General features: G+C 38.3%; 1 protein-coding gene and 1 long non-coding RNA gene across 9 annotated transcripts in view; one reads left to right on the top strand and one right to left on the bottom strand.

Moving 5' to 3' along the window:
• The window catches only part of LOC117976009 (uncharacterized), a 516,634-nt gene that overhangs the window by 114,830 nt on the left and 380,802 nt on the right, over positions 1-21,002 (top strand). The window lies entirely within an intron of this gene.
• TMCO5A (transmembrane and coiled-coil domains 5A) overlaps positions 1-21,002 on the bottom strand; it is a 62,575-nt gene that overhangs the window by 35,526 nt on the left and 6,047 nt on the right. For 2 of the 3 annotated variants that reach the window (XM_055099012.2, XM_003816704.4), the window contains exons 7-11: positions 18,048-18,104; positions 17,524-17,583; positions 16,999-17,063; positions 15,854-15,911; positions 11,559-11,599 (exon numbers count right to left, since the gene is read on the bottom strand). In XM_055099012.2, the coding sequence (XP_054954987.2) occupies positions 11,559-11,599; positions 15,854-15,911; positions 16,999-17,063; positions 17,524-17,583; positions 18,048-18,104 (281 nt within the window). Of the gene's footprint in view, positions 1-8,114; positions 8,227-11,558; positions 11,600-15,853; positions 15,912-16,998; positions 17,064-17,523; positions 17,584-18,047; positions 18,105-21,002 lie in introns of all 3 variants that reach the window. The other variant, XM_055099011.2, reaches the window with a different exon arrangement.

Here is a 21,002-nt window from a genome sequence, read left to right as displayed (position 1 = left end):
AATTCTGGGGTACATGTGCAGAATGTGCAGGTTTATTACATACATATACACGTGCCATGGTGGTTTGCTGCACCCATCAACCCATAATCTACATTAGGTATTTCTCCTAATGCTATCCCTCCCCTAACCCCCCACCCCCTGACAGGCCCCAGTGTGTGATGTTCCCCTCTGTGTCCATGTGTTCTCTTGTTCAACTCCCACTTATGAGTGAGAACATGTGGTGTTTGGTGTTCTGTTCCTGTGTTAGTTTGCTGAGAATGATGGTTTCCAGCTTCATCCATGGCCCTGCAAAGTACATGAACTCGTCCTTTTTTATGGCTGCATAGTAGTCCATGGTGTATATGTGCCACATTTTCTTTATCCAGTGTATCATTGATGAGCATTTGGGTTGGTTCCAAGTCTTTGCTATTGTGAACAGTGCCACAATAAACATACGTGTGCATGTGTCTTTTTAGTAGAATGATTTATAGTCCATTGGGTATATACCCAGTAATGGAATTGCTGGGTAAAATGGTATTTCTAGTTCTAGATCCTTGAGGAAATGCCACATGATCTCCCACATGGTTGAAATAATTTACACTCCCACCAACAGTGTAAAAGTGTTCCTATTTCTCCACATTCTCCCCAGCATCTGTTGTTTCCTGACTTTTTAATGATCGCCATTCTAACTGGTGTGAGATGGTATCTCATTGTGGTTTTGATGTGAGATGGTATCTCATTGTGGTTTTGATTTGCATTTCTCTAATGACCAGTGATGATGAGCTGTTTTTCATGTTTGTTGGCTGCATAAATGTCTTCTTTTGGAAAGTGTCTGTCCATATCCTTTGCCCACTATTTGGTGGAGTTGTTTGTTTGTTTTTCTTGTAAATTTGTTTAAGTTCTTTGTAGATTCTGGATATTAGCCCTTTGTCAGATGGATAGATTGCAAAAATTTTCTCCCATTCTGTAGGTTGCCTGTTCACTCTGATGATAGTTTCTTTTGCTGTGCAGTAGCTCTTTAGTTTAAGTATATCCCATTTACCTATTTTGGTTTTTGTTGCCTTTGCTTTTGGTGTTTTAGTCATGAAGTATTTGCTCATGCCTATGTCCTAAATGGTATTGCCTAGGTTTTCTTCTAGGGTTTTTATGGTTTTAGGTCTTACGTTTAAGTCTTTAATCCATCTTGAGTTAATTTTTATATAAGGTGTAAGGAAGGGATCCAGTTTCAGCTTTCTACATATGGCTAGCCAGTTTTCCCAACACCATTTATTAAATAGGGAATCCTTTCCCCATTGCTTGTTTTTGTCAGGTTTGTCAAAGATCAATTGTTGTAGACGTGTGGCATTATTTCTGAGGTCTCTGTTCTGTTCCATTAGTCTATATATCTGTTTTGGTACCAGTACCATGCTGTTTTGGTTACTGTAGCCTTGTAGTATAGTTTGAAGTCAGGTAGTACGATGCCTCCAGCTTTGTTCTTTTTGCTTAGGATTGTCTTGGCTATATTGGCTCTTTTTTGGTTCCATATGAAATTTAAAGTAGTTTTTTCTGATTCTTTGAATAAAGTCAGTGGTAGCTTGATAGGGATAGCACTGAATCTATAAATTACTTTGGGAAGTATGGCCATTTTCACGACATTGATCATTCCTATCCATGGGCATGGAATGTTTTTCCATTTGTTTGTATCCTCTCTTATTTCCTTGAGGAGTGGTTTGTAATTCTCCTTGAAGAGTTCCTTCACATCCCTTGTAAGTTGTATTCCTAGGTATATTAATTCTCTTTGTAGCAATTGTGAATGGGAGTTCACTCATGATTTGGCTCTCTGTTTGTCTATTATTGGTGTACAGGAATGCTTGTGATTTTTGCACATTGATTTTGTATCCTGAGACTTTGCTGAAGTTGCTTATCAGCTTAAGGAGATTTGGGGCTGAGACGATGGGGTTTTCTAAATATACAATCATGTCATGTGCAAACACAGACAATTTGACTTCCTCTTTTTGGAATTGAATACCTTTTATTTCTTTCTCTTGCTTGATTGCCCTGGCCAGAACTTCCAATACTATGTTGAATAGGAGTGGTGAGAGAGGGCAGCCTTGTCTTGTGCCGGTATTCAAAGGGAATGCCTCCAGTTTTTGCCCATTCAGTATGATATTGGCTGTGGGTTTGTCATAAATAGCTCTCATTATTTTGAGAAATGTTCCATCAATACCTAGTTTATTGAGAGTTTTTAGCATGAAGGGCTGTTGAATTTTGTTGAAAGCCTTTTCTGCATCTATTGAGATAATCATGTGGTTTTTGTCATTGGTTCTGTTTATGTGATGGATTACGTTTATTGATTGGCATACGTTGAACCAGCCTTGCATCCCAGGGATGAAGCCAACTTGATCGTAGTGGACAAGCTTTTTGATATGCTGCTGGATTTGGTTTGCCAGTATTTTATTGTGGATTTTCAAATTGATGTTCATTAGGGATACTGGCCTGAAATTTTCTTATTTTGTTGTGTCTTTGCTAGGTTTTGGTATCAGGATAATGCTGGCTTCATAAAATGAGTTAGGGAGGATTCCCTCTTTTTCTATTGTTTGGAATAGTTTCAGAAGGAATGGTGCCAGCTACTCTTTGTACCTCTGGTAGAATTTGGCTGGGAATCCATCTGGTCCTGGACTTTTTTTGGTTGGTATGCTATTAATTGCTGTCTCAATTTCAGAACTTGTTATTGGTTTATTCAGGGATTCAACTTCATCCTGGTTTAGTCTTGGGAGGGTGTATGTATCCAGGAACTTATCTATTTCTTCTAGATTTTCTAGTTTATTTGCATAGAGGTGTTTATAGTATTCTTTGATGTAGTTTATATTTCTGTGGGATCAGTGGTTATATCCCCTTTATCATTTTTATTGCGTCTATTTGATTCTCTGTTTTCTTCTTTATTAGTCTGGCTAGTGGTCTATCTATTTTGTTGATCATTTCAAAAAACCAGCTCCTGGATTCACTGATTTTTTGAAGGGTTTTTTGTGTCTCTATCTCCTTCAGTTCTGTTCTGTTCTTAGTTATTTCTTGCCTTCTGCTAGCTTTTGAATTTGTTTGCTCTTGCTTCTCTAGTTCTTTTAATTGTGATGTTAGGGTGTTGATTTTAGATCTTTCCTCCTTTCTCTTGTGGGCATTTAGTGCTGTAAATTTCCCTCTACACATTGCTTTAAATGTGTGCCTGAGATTCTGGTAGATTGCATCTTTGTTCTCATTGGTTTCAAAGAACTTGTTTATTTCTACCTTCATTTCGTTATTTACCCGGTAGTCATTCAGGAGCAGGTTGTTTAGTTTCCGTGTAGTTGTGTGGCTTTGAGTGACTTTCTTAATCCTGAGTTCTAATTTGATTGCACTGTGGTCTGAGAGGCTGTTTGTTATGATTTCCATTCTTTTGCATATGCTGAGGAGTGTTTTACTTCCAATTATGTGGCCAATTTTGGAATAAGTGCAGTGTGGCGCTGAGAAGAATGTATATTCTGTTGATTTGGGGTGGAGGGTTCTGTAGATGTCTATTAGATCTGCTTGGTCCAGAGCTGAGTTCAAGTCCTGGATATTCTTGTTAATTTTCTGCCTTGTTGATCCATCTAATATTGACAGTGGGATGTTAAAGTCTTCCACTATTATTGTGTGGGAGTTTAAGTCTCTTTGTATGTCTCTGAGAACTTGCTTTATGAATCTGGGTGCTCCTGTATTGGGTGCATATATATTTAGGATATTTAGCTTTTCATGTTGCATTGATCCCTTTACCATTATGTGATGCCCTTGTCTCTTTTGATATTTGTAACAGTTTAAAGTTTGTTTTATCAGAGACTAGGATTGCAACCCCTGTGGTTCATCTTTAAATGTTTGGTAGAATTCAGGAGTGAAGTCATCAGGTCCTGAGCTTTTCGTTACTGGGAGACTATTTATTACAGCTTTGATCTCATTACTTGTTATTGGTCTTTTCAGGTTTGGATTTCTTCATGGTTCAATCTTGTTAAGTTTTTTTTTTTTTTTTTTTTTTTTTACTCTTTAAATCTATTTTGTCTTATATAAGAATAGTTATTCTTGCCTGAAGTGTGTTTCTTTTAGGCAACAGATCTTTGGGTCCTGTTTGTAAATTCATTCAGCCAGTCTATGTCCTTTGATTGGAGAGTTTAGTCCACTTACATTCAATGTTATTGATGATAAGTAAAAAATTACCTCTGCCATTTTGTTGTTTCCTTGTTGTTTTGTGATCTTCTCTTCCTTCTTTCTTTTCTTCCTGTCTTCCTTCTAGTAAAGGTGATTCTGTCTGGGGATATAATTTAGTTTTTCTTTTGCATTTTTTTGTGTATTCATTGTATGTTTTTTGAGATTACCATGAGGTTAGCAAATACTATCTTATAACCCATTATTTTAAGCTAATAACAACTTAACATTACTTGCATAAACAAACATGAAAAAAGAAATCAAAGGCTCTGTTTCTTAACTTTGTACCCCCACTTTTTAACTTCTTGTTGTTTCTATTTATATTTTATTATACTGTCTATGTTTTGAAAAGTTGTTATAGTTATTATTTTTGATTGATTCATTGTTTAGTTTTCCTACTTAAGGTAGTATACATACCACAGTTACAATGTTATAATGTTGTGTTTTTCTGTGTACTTACTATTAGCAGTAGTTTTGTACCTTCAGATAATTTCTTATTGCTCATTAATGTCCTTTTCTTTCTGACTAATGTACTCCCTTTAGCATTTCTTGTAGATTAGGTCTGGTGTTGATGAAGTCCCTCAGATTTTGTTTGTCTAGAAAGCCTGTATTTCTCCTTCACGTTTGAAGGACATTTTCACCAGAATACTATCGCAGGATAAATGTTTATTTCATCTAGCACTTCAAATATATCATGGCAGTCTCCCCTGGTCTGTAAGATTTTCATTGAAATGTCTGCTGCCAGATATATTACAGCTCCATTGTACATTATTTTTTTCTTTTCTCTTGCTGCATTTATGATCCTTTCTCTATCCTTGACCTTTGGGAGTTTGATTATTAAATGCCTTGACATAGTCTTCTTTGGGTTAAATCTGTAGGTGTTCTATATTTGGATATTGATATTTTTCTCTAAGTTTGGGAAGTTCTTTGTTGTTATTCCTTTGAATAAACTTTCTATGCCTATCTGTTTATCTCCCCTTTAAGGCCAGTAACTCTTAGATTTTTTCTTTTGAGGTTACTTTCTAGATCCTGTAGGTGTGCTTTGTTTTTTATTTTATTTTTTTCCTTTTATGTCCTCTGACTGTGTATTTTCAATTAGCCTGTCTTTAAGCTCACTAATTCTTTCTTCTGCTTGATCAATTCTGCTATTAAAAGACTCTGGTGTATTCTTCATTATGCTAAATGCATTTTAACTCCAGAGTTTCTGCTTGATTCTTTTAAATTATTTTAATCTCTTTGTTAAATTTTTCTGATAGAATTCTGAGTTTCTTCTCTGTGTTATCTTGAATTTGAGTTTCCTCAAAATAGGTATTTTAAATTTCTTCCTGAAAGGTCACATATCTCTGTTTCTCCAGGATTGGTCCCTGGTGCCTTACTTGGTTAGTTTGGTGAGGTCATGTTTTCCTGGATGTTTTTGATGCCTGTAGATGTTTGGTGCTGGGGCATTGAAGAGTTAGGCATTTATTGTAGTCTTCTCAATCTGGGCTTGTTTGTACCCATTCTACTTGGGAAGGCCTTCCAGATATTCAAAAGGACTTTGATGTTGTGATCTAAGCCATATCTGCTTTAGGGGCCACCCTAAGCCCAGTAATACTGTGGTTCTTGCCAACTTGTAGAGGTACCACCTTGATGGTTTTAAGCAAAATCTGGAAGAATTCTTTGGATTATCAGGCAGAGGTTCGTATTCTCTTTCCTTACTTCCCCCCAAATGAATGGCATCTCTCTCTTTTCTGAGTCACCTGGAGGTCTGGGTGGTGTAACACAAGTACCTCTGTGGCCAAAACCACTAGGACTGTGCTGAACCGTTAGACCTGAAGCCAGCACAGCACTGGGTCTTACCCGAGTCCTGCTGTAGTCACTCCCTGGCTATGGCCTATGTTCACTCAAGGCCCTGGGGGCTCTACAATCAGCAGGTGGCAAAGCAACCAGGCTTGTGTCCTTCCCTTCAGGGTGGTGAGTTACCCCTGGCCCTGTGCATGTCCAGAGGTGCTTTCAGGGGCCAGGGTCTAGAGTCAAGAGCTTTAGAAGTCCACCTGATATTCTATTGTACTGCAGATGAGCTGGCATTCAAACCAAAAGACTCAGTTCTTCCCATTCTTCCCTCCCCTTTCCAAAAGCAGAGATGCCTCACACCATGGCCACTGCCACCATAGGCCTATGGGGAGTACTGCCGGACTACCACTAATGTTTCCTTAAAGAAGGCCCCAAGGCTCTTCAGTTAGCTTGTAGTGAATGCTGCCTGGCCTGGGACTTGCCCTTCAGGGCAGTGGGATCCCCTCTGGCCTAGGGCAGTTCCAGAAATGTATTCCAAGAGCCAAGTCCTGAAATTGGGAACCCAAGGGCTCACTCTGTGCTCTACCTCACTGTGACCAAGCTGGAAGACAAAGTCCACTTTGCTTTTTCCTCTGTTTTTCTCAAGTAGAAGGAATCTTGACCCATAGCCACAATAGCTGGGACTATGCTGAGTCTCACCTGAAGTCAGAAATTCTTAGGGTCTCATCTAAAGCCCTCCGCATAGTACCTAAGTATCGCTGCTGGTTATTTAGGGCCCAGAGGCTTTTCAGTTAGCAGGTGATGTGTCCTTCCAGGAGTGAGTCCTCTTCAAAGTAGCAGGCTCCCTTCTGGCCCAGGGTGTGTCTAGAAATGTCATCTGGGAGCTAGGGCCTGGAAAGGGGGCCTCATGACTCTGATTGGTGCCCTATCTTCCTGTGGCTGAGCTGCTATTCAAGATGCAAGACAAAGTCTTCCCAACTTGAGTCCTCCTTGAGCAGTCGGAAACGGTCTCTTTTGGAGCCATGAGCTGTGCTGCCTGGGATTAGGGGAGGGGTGATTCCAGCACTCCCTTAGCCACTCTGTGACCACCCCCACTCCCTGCCAAGTCCACTGTGTCTGGGCCTAGTGCAGCGCTAGGACTCACCTAGGAATTTCAAGTTTATATAAGCCTCCAGAGTACTTTAGCTTGGCAGCGGCAAGGCTTGCAGAAACTTAAATTCCGACAGCTGGGATCAGCAATTCTCCTCTAGCTAGGGCTGGTTTAAATTAGCCCTCTGTGGGCAGGTGTCAGGTGAGTTTGGTCTGGTTTTGTTTTCTGTTATAATGGGGAAGCACTGAGTTCAATGTCTCACAAATGCTGCAGTCTTTCTCTCCTCACCACACAGAAATGCTCTCCACACCACACCCTTGCTGCTGGAGGATGGGAAAGGGGGGTTGTTGGTGATTCCAGACTGTTTTTCCTATCTCTTCCGTGTCTCAGCAATATGAAGTTAAAACTACAGACTGTGAGTGCTCTCCTGATTTTTGATTCTTAAAAAGGTGCTTTCTTTGTTTAGATAGTTGTTAAATTGGTGTCCTTGAAGGGGGATAATTGGTGGAGTCTTCTGATTTCTTGCCTGGCTTATTTATTCACAGACTTTTTATTTTATATTTAAATATGTAAATATAAATACTTATGTATTTGCTATAAATTATCTTAAGCTAAGGTCACTTATAACCTATGAGTTCTAATCTAAGCAGTAAGTAATCTTCTGTATTTCAGGAATCCAGTGTGTCAGATTTTTGAGATTCACTAGAATAATTTATCAATTAACTTTTCTTAGCATCTATATAATTCCCCAAATGGTCAAATTTGTTTACTATCAAGTACTATTCAGCCGATCCACAGAGCCACATAAATCTATTACAGAGCTTTTTACTGGTCAAGGTTAATCCTGGAAAGATGACGTGGTGACAGAAAGTAGTCAAGCAGGCAAACGGTGAGGAAAAAACTGAAGCAAATCTCTTTCCTCCACAAGTTTCATGCCTCCCTTCTACAGGCTCGGATCCCACTTCCCTTCTATTGCTCAAGGATATTTCTTGGGGAATCAGTGGGGTAACATGTCCTCTGTCTCAAGTGTGAGAGATGGAAAGAAGAAGCATCTGAGCTTCCACAAGGTGCTCCTGCTCAGTACCTTGGGCAGTACATTGACGAGGAGATCTGTATTTATGAATCTTACATGAAAAAACATGTAGCTCAGCAGTCTGATGAAAAATAGGGTGATGAAAAAGAGACAGCAAAAAATCCTAAAAAGAGAATGCCATGAAACTGTTAACCAGAAGCTTAGAAAACTTGGAACAAAAAATAAATCATACCTGAATGCATATCTGGCTCCTAATTGATATTCAAATGGATTATCACCCCCTTTCCTGACAACCTTTTATAATGGCAGCTCCCCCTCCCATGTTCTGTCCTATTGGTTATTCTCTGTCCATTACCATGTTTTATTTTCTTGGTAGCATTTATCACTAAAATAATTTTGTGCTCTGATTTTTTGTTTTGTTTATTTTTGGTTTTGTTTTGGCAAGTTGTTTTTCAAAACAGTTTCATTGGCTTATAACCCTCTAGCAAGGTATAAGTTTCTGTGGACCCATATCCTCTCCAACACTTGATATTATCAGATTTAAACACTTTTGCTAATCAAATGGATGTAAAATAATCTCTCATTATGGCTTCAATATGCATTTCCCTGATGAACAGTGATGCGAACATCTGTTATAGGTTTATTGGTTTTATGTGTTTCTTCTTGCCCATTTATCTACAAGGTAGTTTGAGCTTTTCTTATTGATTTGTAAGAGTTTGTTTCATGTTCTTGATATCAATCCTTTTCCATTATGTGTATTGTTATGTATCCTCCCAACTTCATAACTTTCACTTGCTCTAAGATGTTAAAGAAAAAAAATTCTCGATTTTAATAGGGTCTAGTTTGTCCATCTTTTCTTTAATTAGGATCGATGCTTTCTGTGTCCTTTTTAAAAAAATTCCCTATCCCAAGACCTGAAATATGCTTATATTTTCTATTTAAAGTCTATGTTAGTTTAAAAATATGTCTACAGATTCTTTGTTACTCCTCCTTTCAAGAGTATTCCCCTCCATTGGAGTTTGGGCTGGATTTAATAACTTACTTCTAAAGAATGGAATATGGTGAAAGTCACAGTATGTAGTGCAGCTTCCTAGATTACACCATAAAGGTATTGCAGTTTCCTGCACACCCTTTGGAGGAAGACAGCAGTCATGTTGTGAGGACACTCAAGCGGCCTTATGGAAGGGTCTATGCAGTGAGGAACTGAGACTTTGTCAACTACCAGAAAAAGCTTGCCAGATGTGCGAGTTAGTTACCTTGGAAATATAACTTCTAGCTCCAGCCAAACCTTCTAATGACTGCAATTTTGGTCAACATCCTAACTGCAACTTCCTGACAGATACTAGCTAGAACCACTTGGCTAGTACCACTTGGCCCACAGAAACTGTGCTAATAAATGTTTGTTCTTTGAAGTCACTAAGTTTTGGGGGTAATTTATTATGTAGCATAGAAAATAATACAGAGTTTTGAAGATTTTTTTTTTTTTAGCATTTACATCTTTAACACATCTGGGCTTGTCTTTTGTATATACTGTATTTAGTGATCCAATCTCATATAGATAACCATTTTTTTCCCTGCTGTTCTTATTGAACAGTTCGTTCTGTCTTTTCCTTTGACATGCAATCACTGTCACATACCAAAGTTTGCTATGTGCACAATTTCTGAACTCTTTCTTCCATTCCACTAGACAGTTTTGCTATTCCTGTCCCAATACCACACTATAATAATTACTATAGCGTCATAGTAAGTCCTGATATCTGGAAGGGCATGTTCCCCACTCCCTGCTCTTTAAAACTGTCCAGGTTATTCTTGACCCTTTATTCTTCCATATAGAGTATATTTTAGAATTATTTTATTCAATTCCATGAAAAACCATTTGGAGAGTTTGATTGAAATTGAGTTGAATTTATTAATCATTTGGAGGCAATTCTTACTTTTTTGATATGAGTTTCTATCCGTGATTATGTTGTTTTCTTTCATTCATGTTATCTGTAACATTTTGTAATAATTTTTTATAAACCTTCTTATGGTGGTCTTGATTTTTTTTTCTTTCAACTGATGAGTTATTTAGGCCTTATGGCTTTAATATGATTTGCATGAGGAAACCTGCCCCATTTCTTTCCTGTATTATTCTTACCCAGCTGTTTTGGGATGCCTCTGCCCCAGGACAAATTCACTATTCACCCTTAAGGGTCAAAAACAGCCCCTTTCCCTCTACTTTTCTCAAGTTTGCTGCTATGGTTGATCTTGGTGACAGGAGCCAGCACTCATTTCAGTACAACACCTTGGTAAAAATTAGAATCAGAAGCCCTTGACACATCTTCCCACCACTCTCCATGAAATTTGAGCCAATACGCATGAGAAGGTTCTGGGATTGCATTCCCAGGGAAAATCCTAGGAGTAGCCTAGCTTTCTTGTCTCTTGAGTTAGTGCCCAATGTACCAGTGCCCCACAAGATGTTGAAGCAGAATGAGAGGAAAGACATTTATAGTTTGACATGATTAGCTAGACTTTCAGGATCTCTTTTCTAAGATTTCCTTCAGGATACCAAGTCTCTTTAGGCAGACAGTCCTTATTCTAGAAATCCACACAGTCAATTCCATCGTGGGCCCTTGTGTTGGAGTATAAGAGAACAAACTAGGAGTTCTAGAGAAAATTCTGCTAGTTGTTTCCGGAATATTGTATTTAGGAATATTGAAAGATGTAATATTTCATTTATCTGGTATGAAGGGGTATTCTACTTAAGCAAATTTTCTAGACAATTGGAGCTGACCTTTAAGCACCAATAATTTTATGTTAAACATTTTGATGGAACTCTCTCTAAATCATATTTCATACCATTTTGAATATATGTTTCTTTATGCCTTCTTAAACAGATTATATTGAATATAATTTGACCTTTTCTTGAAAATGTAGGAGCTTCGTGAATACCAATTTTACTTTGCTATCACAGTGATTCCCTCAGGATGAATATCTACTCAGGTATTTGAATCTTAAATTTTTATTCAATTTAACAAGTATTTTCAAGCAACCATTATGTGTTGGATACTGTTAGATGCTCTTTCTCATAATGCTTGTCTCTCTTCTATCTCTTATTAGGCAGTGGTATACTAGCATGTGACAGTCTTCATTCTAATCTACCAATGGTACTAGGAAACCAGATACATCAAGCTAATCCAAATTGTTAAAGGGAAAAGGCAGTAAATAAGAGATCTGCCACATCTCTTTTACATAATCAAATTTCTATTTCTTAATACCACAAGGCTGTTGATTTTTAATAATGGAAAGTTGAGATTATTAATTACCTTTAAACAAGTAAGTCATAACATTAGAATTGAGAAATACAGTCAAAGACATTAGTTTGCTGACTTGTGTGTGTGTGTGTGTGTGCGCGCACATATACAAGGCTCTCCTTGTCTAGACTTTTCCCTCTGCCGAATAGCTAAATAGGGCTCCCAATTTTATAGGAAGTTTACTTGAAGATATTTTACTTACTTTTTACTGAATAATGTTGCTGTCTTTTGGGTAGGAGTACCCTGGAAGAAGAAAGGATATTGATAAATAAGTAATTTCTGGAGGCTATTATCATCATCCAATAATGTTTAGCGAGCCATTAGTTATATGTTATTTAGATAACTTTAACAAATTCTTTTTATATGCATAAGCACATACAATTTTCAGGCCAAAATTTTAAAATATATTTATTATTATTGTTATTTGTCCTACCTTTTTACATATTTATATGACTAAACTAAGGCACAGAAAGGCAAAGTATGTTGCCCAAGGTCACATAGCCAGTTAGGGGCAAGATTGGGCCTGGAACCTGGATTCTCTGACTCCACATTCTTGGCTCTCTCAACTATACCATTCTATCTTCTGCTCAGCCAGTGACCTTTAGAGAAGCTTATAGGCTAAGAAAACTATATAAACATATCTTAAGAGATAAGTCTTAAAAGCTATAAAAAATCTAAAGATGAGTGATCAAGTTTGGCTTTATCCCTGGGATGCAAGGTTGTTTCAACATACACAAATCAATAAATATAATCCATCACATAAACAGAACTAAAAACAAAAACCCATGATTATCTCAATAGATGCAGAAAAGGCCTCTGATAAAATTCAACATCGCTTAATGTTAAAAACTCTCAATAAACTAGGTATTGAAAAAACATAACTCAAAATAATAAGAGTCATATATGACAAATCCACAGCCAATATCATACTAAATAGGAAGAAGCTGGAAGCATTCCCCTTGAAAACTGGCACAAGACAAGGATGCCTTCTCTCACCACTCCTATTCAACATAGCATTGGAAGTTCTGGCCAGGGCAATCAGTAAAGAGAAAGAAATAAAGGCTATTCAAATAGGAAAAGAGGAAGTCAAATTATCTTTGTTTGCAGGTGACATGATCCTATATCTAGAAAACCCCATCATCTCAGTCCAAAAGCATCTTGAGCTACTTCAGCAAAGTCTCAGGCTACAAACTCAATGTGCAGAAGTCACAGCATTCCTATACACCAACAACGGTCAAGCAGAGGGCCAAATCATGAATGAATTCCCATTCACAATTGCTACAAAAAAATAAAATACCTAGGAATACAGCTTACAAGGGAAGTGAAAGACTCCTTCAAGGAGAACTACAAACCATCGCTGAAAGAAATCAGAGAGGACTCAAACAAATGGAAAAACATTCCATGTTCATGGATAGAAAGAATCAATATCATGAAAATGGCCATATTGTCCAAAGTTATTTCTAGATTCAATGCTATTCACATTAAACTACTATTGACATTTTTCACAGAATTAGAAAAAAATGATTTTAAAATTCATGTGGAACCAAAAAGAGCCCTAATAGCCAAGACAACCCTAAGCAAAAAGAACAAAGCTGGAGTCATCATGCTACCTGACTTCAAACTATATTACAAGGCTACAGTAACCAAAACAGCGTGGTACTAGTACAAAAACAGACACATAGACCAATGAAATAGAAAACTCAGAAATAACACTGCTCACCTACAACCATCTGATCTTCAATAAACCTGACAAAAACAAACAATGGGGAGAGGACTCCCTATTCAATAAATGATACTGGGAAAACTGGCTAGCCATATACAGAAAATTGAAACTGGACTGCTTCCTTACATAATATACAAAAATTAACTCAAGATGGATTATAAACTTAAATGTAAAACCCAAAATAGTAAAAACCCTAGAAGAAAATCTAGGCAATACCATGGACACAGGCATGGGCAAAGATTTCTTGATGAAAATGCCAAAAGCAATTGCAACAAAAGCAAAATTAGACAAGTGGGATATACTTAAACTAAAGAGCTTCTGCACGGGAAAATAAACTATCATCAGAGTGAGCAGACAACCTACAGAATAGGAGACAATTTTTGAAAACTATGCATCTGACAGATGTCTAATACCCAGAGTCTACAAGGAACTTAAACAAATTTACAAGAAAAAAACAACCTCACTAAAAAGTGGGCAAAGAAGATGAACAGACACTTCTCAAAAGGAGACATACATACAGCCAACAAACACACACAAAAAATTCAACATTACTGATCATTAGAGAAATGCAAATCAAAACCACAATGAAATACCATCTGACACCAGTAGAATTGCTATTATTAAGAAATCAAACAACAACAGATGCTGGTGAGGTTGCAGAGAAAAAGGCATGCCTTTACACTGTTGGTGGGAGTATAAATTCGTTCAACCATTGTGGAAGACAGTGTGGAAATTCCTCAGAGACCTAGAGGCAGAAATACCATTTGACCCAGCAATGTCATTACTGGGTATATACCCAAAGGAATATAAATCATTCTATCATAGAGACACATGCACACAAATATCATTGCAGCACTGTTCACAATAGCAAATACATGGAATCAACCTAAGTGCCCATCAGTGATAGACTGGATAAAGAATATGTGATACATATACATCATGGAATACTATGCAGCCATAAAAAGGAATGATATCATGTCCTTTGCAGGGACATGGGTGGTATTGGAAGCCATTTTACTCAGCCAACTAACCCAAGAACAGAAACCCAAACACTGCATGTTCTCACTTATAAGTGGGAGCTGAATGATGAGAACACATGGACACATGCAGGGAACAACACACACTGGAGCTTGTCAGTGGGGTTGAGGTAGTGGGAAGGAGAGCATCAGGAAGAATAGCTAATAGATGCTGGGCTTAATACCTAGGTGATGGGATGATCTGTGCAGCAAACCACCATGGAACACGTTTACCTATGTAACAAACCTGCACATCCTGCACATGTACCCCTGAACTTAAAAGTTGAAGAAAAAAAAATCTAAAGATGAGGCTATGTCCTGTATTTCTGTGGCATTCTTGTTTCAAAATATTTTCTTAGTTATTTCATTGTCCTTTAACCTTCCTTGTGAGATGAAAAGAGGAATTATGATCACATTTTAGAGCAAGCCAGGCATGGTGGTGGGTGCCTGTAGTCCTAGCTACTTGGGAGGTTGAGGTGGGAGGAACCCTTGAGCCCAGGAGTTAAAGACCAGCCTGAACAACATAGTGAGACTTCATCTTTCTACTAAAAAAAATTAGAGCTGTGGAAATGAGGCTAACAGAATTTGAATTAGAAAGAAACTTTTAGGATTACAAATTTTGATCTATAGTTTGAGTAAGATTACATGGCTTGCCAAACAGTCAGTTCTCAGGCATCCTGTCTGCAAAGTTGCTCAGACATCACTAGGTCATTGAACCATCATGGGACCCTGATGAGCTTGATGTAGACAACTTTATTTTTTTCCTCTGATACATAGTTAGAAGGAATATTTTGATGAGCTGTGGGGAGAGATGGTAGGACACATTGGAGATGTCAAAAACTTGGTTCTACAGAAGTGGGTCGAGTTAATTTCAGGGATTTTGTTTACTAAGCAGAATATGCAAGCTTCGGGGCCAGAATGACTTGTTCAGTACTCTTAAGAACCATGGACATGGCCTAACATATATCCAAACATTTGGATGACCCAAACACAATGGCCAATATTTGATATTTGCTTTTAAGGAAGTGTTTAGTTCTCTTTTCTAAGTATTTATCTTGACTATCTGTAATTTCTGATGTTTGTCAACCTGGACTCTAAAGCCAATATAAATTACAAAATTAAAGCCCAACCAAAGTTTAACTTTAACCTTTTATCCTTGCTGCCACAAGACATCAAGCAGGCCAAGAGGATTGGTGCTCTGTATGAAATTGTTGTTTCCTTCAGACCTTTACATGTGTGCTGGTGGCTTTGCTATGTTAAATATGAACAGACACAAACTCTGTCATAAAGAAGCAATAGCGTTCTATGTTTTAACTCACAGGCCAATTCTGACTAGATGATGACAGATGGTGGGTGCTCTGTGTTGTGAGAGATTAGGAACCATGTGAAGATCATCAGGAAAGAGTACTGTGATTGTAGGAGATGGAAGAGGTGGTGTATGTGCCCTATATTGGCCTCTTTCTATAGAGCATACCCTCAATTAAGGTTGCTTCTTGCCTCCATTCTGAGTTCTTTTAGGTCTTCGGCTAGTTTTTTGAGAGCCTGTTATTTGTATGGCTGAATGAGAAGAAAGTAGATTGTTCCTTAGAGTCTAGTTTGTTTGTTTAGGGTTGGAATGCTCTGTAATTATAGCTGGTACTGTTCTTGGAAAATGCGCATGGCAAGATTGGGTATGTATTTGGTGCCTTATAGTTTGCTGGAGATGGCTTTGAAAGGCAATGACACTGTGAGGAGCTGAAGAGAGAATGGAGTGTTTACCTCATTATTTTGGCTGGTATGCTCTTTTTCCACAGGGTTCATGCTCACGAGTTTTGATCTATGAAGATAACAGCCAGGACAGAAATTGAACAAAGTGCACTAAAATATTCATACTACACTATGGTTATTTTAAAAAAGCTTTATATTCTAAATCTGTACTGTCCAATATTGTAACTACTGTCTACCTATAGCTATTTAAATTAATTAAAGTTAAATTAATTTCCTCAGTTGAGTACATCTTTTATGTACTCAATTGCCATATGTAGTTAGTTTTACCTACTAACTAGCACAGAAAATTCTACTGGGCAACCTTTTCTAGAATCTTGGCTTAACAGTTAAGCCATAAACCAATGTTCAGCAGGGATCTCGAGTGACTTGAAGGTGTCCTTTAGGGGCAAGGACCTACAAGTCGTAGGACCCTGGACTATATATATATAGAGAGAGAGGCTATATGCAGTTTTGATCTCTTGTTCTTGATCTAAGGATTTAAAAATACTTCATAAATAGAAATACTTCTTGACTGCATTAAGATTTAACTTACAGAGGGGGTCAAGAAATGGAGATTAGGTTTTTGGTTTGGATTTCTCACCATTTAGACTCTTGACAAACTCATTGTATTTTGAGGAGTGCTCTCCCATCTCTAATTTTAAATGTTCGTAGTTCAATACAGTGTACAGTTCTGATTTATGTAATGTGGTAGCTGTAGTATGAGTCTAGAGATTAGTTTCATGCCTATCCCATATGGTTGGGTGTCCATATATTTGGGGGAAGTGAGGATGGTATTAATTAAAAGGCCTTTCTGTGATATATAAGGAATACCCTACTTATCAAGGTGACTGACCACCAACTCTTTTTAAAGTACATGTTTTTACTCTTAATATCAACCCGAATAATAATGTGATAATGTGATAAAATTACGAAGGGAGATGTGTTTCTGTGGTCTTTTTAGAAGGATGGGAGAATGACTGGAAGTTTTAAGTTGGTGTGATCTACTGGGGTCAACCAGATCACTAACAGAGGGCAAAGATATGTGGCATCGGGACTCATTCAATTCCAAATAGAAATTGGTCTGAGAACTGTTTGCTCTGACTCAGGCTGAGATGGAGTTTCTACCAAAACCAGGATGTTCCTTTGCCAAAGCTCACACTTCTCTCTCAAGGAACAGAGCCTCTAGTTCTTCTTCTATTTTCTTCAATGTTTCCTGGTACTTCTTCAAAGAGAAACAAAGAAAGCCACAGTTACTACTTAGAAGGTTTACAATTTTTCTAAGCATAATAAGCACTTGTTATTAAGTGATACCATGAATGCTTGGTATTCCCACTGCCACTTTCTCTGCTTTCATAAACCTCACCCCCCTACTACCCTTGATCTTTCACTATGCCTTACCACTGGATAGGTTTCTGGGCATCATTGACATTATAAATAGCAGAAGTGTGAATTATTAACTTAACAGCACAGAGAGTGGGAGAGCAGGGCAGGAATTCCCAGGGAGACAAAGACAGATAGAGTGATATCGATAGTGAGGTGGGGTGCTGATGACCTTAAAGTATCCTAGTAGTGCCACCTTGAACTGTTGAAATTGCTCTGGACAGTATTCTTTGAAAATCCTTGTTCTATTTCATCCTGTACCTTAATAAACCCTTTGCTATCCCTTTACCAAGAAGCTCTACCTTTATGTAGAGGGCTTGATCTTCACAGAGCTGGGTCACAATTGCATACTCCTTCATTACCTGGGAAATCAAAATTTAGTTGTAAATATATTTCGGTAAATTGCTGTAAGAACACAAGCATACTTGTTTTCTCTTGTGTCCCAGGTCCTAAATGTGGTTTTCTAATTGTTCTAAATATGTTTTCTTTTTTGCTGTACAGATAAATGTATTTCCTTTTTTTAGGGTAAAAAAGCTAAATGGGAGTTATTGGTCAAAGGTGGAATTTGGGGGCAGTTGGGAGAGGAATAGATAGATACTAATATTTGCGAGATACAAACTGTAGAGTGTATTCTGTAAAAAAGTGTCTGAAGAGAAAGCAACCTCAGGGATTGTGCTTATCTTCCTTTTCTTTACCCCTCCCTAGCCCCATCATGGTCTTGGATCTGGAACCTTAATGTAAATCAATCACTTGAGAAATAGATTGTCTGACCAAAGATCACATTTCCCTTTTTGGGGAGAAGTCACATTGAAGTTCCTGCTGTTACCTTGAGCAGCTCCTTCTCTTGGCGTGCATAGGAAGCTTCCAGCTGTTGTAACTTAACCTAAAGAAAGCAAAAGAGACTCCTAACTTGGCAAGGTAAAAGCTGTGCAGGAATGGAATGCTGTCACCAAGGTGGCCTCACGAGCTGTGAGGAGCCTCAGGGCCACGACTTCACACGTCTCCTGATGGAGGAATTAAGCCACCCAGCACCCTTTGCAGCTGCTTGGTAAACTTGCTCTTTTATATTCCTTACCTTTTAGTCTTCATCTGGTGCTAGCTTCACCCCTAAACTTCAATTCTGAGCTTCCTACTCTTACTTAGCCATTTCTCTTAAAAATAATACCAGTTTTGAAAAACTTCACTCTTCCTTTTCCTTTTAATATAGTCAGTCAGACTCTAAGGTGTTTGTTCACTCCTTTCTCCCTCCCTGTATGCCTTGCTCACCCTTTTATTTCCTTCAATACTTGGCAAAAGACCATTCTATATCAGCTGCTATGCTGGAGTGAAGCCTGTGTGTATCAGGTGGCAGGGGGTAGTACTTAGGATACAGTAGTAGACAGGATGGACCAGCTCTCCACCCTTGCAGAGCTGGCATTCTGGTAGGGAGACACAACAAATACATCTACATGATAATGGTATGTGCTATGAAGGAAAAAAAATTAATGATTAAAGATAGTGATGGTAGTGGTGGTGTGAGAGGAGGTGGTAGGTGGTTGGCAAAGGCCTCCCTGATGTGATGATACTTGAGCTAAAGCCTAAATGATAAATGCTAGCTAAATGGAGATTTGGAAGAAATATGTTCTCTGTGAAGGGTATGGCAAGGGCCAAGACCATGAGGTTATCACAGATTTGGCTTGTATGAAGGAGTTGTGTGGCCAGAGCATAAGGGAAATTGGTAGGTAGGAGACAGGGTGGGATAAGGTAGACAGGGGCTAGATTGTGCAGGGCCTTGTGGCTTCTAAAAGGATTTCGGTTCTTCTAATTGCAGTGAGAAGGCAGGAGAGGCTTGAAGTCTAAAGACACAATCTGATTCATGTTTTTAGAGAATAGCCTTTTCTGTGTCTGAAAAAAAGAATTGTTTGGGAGTGAGAGTAGAAGCAGGGAGACTGGTTGAGTGGTGACTCCTGTTGTCCAGGTAAGGGGTTATGGTGGCTTGCAAAAGGATAGTAGTAACAGAAGTGGTAGAGAGGAATGGATGCATTTGGGAGATAATTTGGTGGAAGAGCAGACATGACCATTCTTCCTTCCCTTTTCAGCTCTGCTGTTCCCACTTTGATCTAGGTGCCATTATTTCACATCCAGATTCTTCTGAGAGTTGCTTCACTCTTCAGTCAGTTACATCCAGGACCAGTTAGCCAAATGTGCTAAGGGATATATAGTTTCAAGCCAATGGTGTGAGTCACAAAGGGTTGAATTAGGCACCCCATTAAGCTGCTGCACTGATTACTAGCATGCCAGAGGAACAGAAGCAAAAGAGATTCTGTACATTTCACAGAATTAGAGATATCACCTGATAATTCAATAAAATAGGTGGGCAAAGAGTGGTTCAAAGGATTAAACAATATTCTAGGACTCTTTAGGGCTAGCCAGCAAAATAATGGCCATTATTCTGACTAACACTAGACTTTATTCTCTATCATCTGACATAGTGAGTGCAGCCAGACTGAAAGTGTCACCACTCAATTCTGGCTGGTCTTATTTTCTGGGAAAAAGAGGTGATCTTGGAAGAAAATCAGTGTCCTGACCACTGCAATCAGATGGCAAGTGTAGTCAGGGGTCTTTATAGCTCTTCCTAATTTTGGCTCCAATTTCTTCCTGATTTCTCTCTTTCCAGATAACTTACCTGAATGAGCACAGCCAAGCAAGCTTATTTGGTGGCTTTAGACTTCCTATTTTTGTGGTCATCAAAACTAAATTGGCCAGCAGAAGATAGGGGAGTAATTCTCCATACTTTCATTTTCTATTTCTATTTTCTATGTATCCAAATTTTCAGAGGCTTCATACACACAACCAAGTGCAGGCTTTAGAGGGTAGAGAGAAGTTAGATAAGGCAAGGACAAAGATGTAATTCTAGAGAAGGTGTCAAAAAAATCAAATGACGAGTTAATGGGTGCAGCACACCAACATGGCACATGTATACCTATGTAACAAACCTGCACGTTGTGCACATGTACCCTAGAACTTAAAGTATAATAATAAAAAAATTAATCTGCTCTCTGAAGAAAAATAAAGTCTCCACAACATGGTATGTCAGTGTTGGCAAAATGGCACTTGTACCCCATGAGCATACACAAGAAATTTCTCTCTCTCTCTCATCAGATAGGTTGTGGTTGGTCTCAGGTTCTTAGCTCTGGAACACAATTAGAGACATGCCAAGCAGAGTATGATGTGCTTAGCAGGTAGTGGTCATACTAAATACTTGAGTGACTAATTGAACCCTTTTCTAGATTGGAATCCATGACAGGGTACATAAATTGCTGAGCACTCAGTAGACTTACAAATCCTAGTTCTGCCTCTATGAATTCATACATGCACCTCAGCAAGAATTTTAAATAATAATGTAAAACTCATGCAACTTTTTGAAGTTGCAGCCATCCAAAAAAGGAGACAATATTTTTTATACACAATTTCATTTAATCTTGAAACTGAGGCTGAGAGGCAGTAATTAAATTACCCAACTTCACACACCAAATTATTTTCTGTGGCTTTAAACTGGGGACTTTAACTGCCCCAAATTTTACATATGCATTTGTGCCCTGCTCTTCCTAACAGAAGAGAGAACAATAAATAAGACTAAAAAGTGACATTCCTTACCTAAGGGCAGGGAAGAATTCAGCACTCAGTGGTTCAAGCTTAAGCTTGACATGGAGGAAAACTACCAAGAATTTGTCACAACGTTGACAATGATTTCCAACTTAACAGCTTGTTTCCTGGTTACATAGCCCAACCACATTTAGGA

The sequence above is a fragment of the Pan paniscus genome, chromosome 16, assembly GCF_029289425.2.
Source record: "Pan paniscus chromosome 16, NHGRI_mPanPan1-v2.0_pri, whole genome shotgun sequence".
NCBI classification, from domain to species: Eukaryota; Metazoa; Chordata; class Mammalia; order Primates; family Hominidae; genus Pan; species Pan paniscus.
This window is presented reverse-complemented; position numbering and strand designations above follow the sequence as displayed.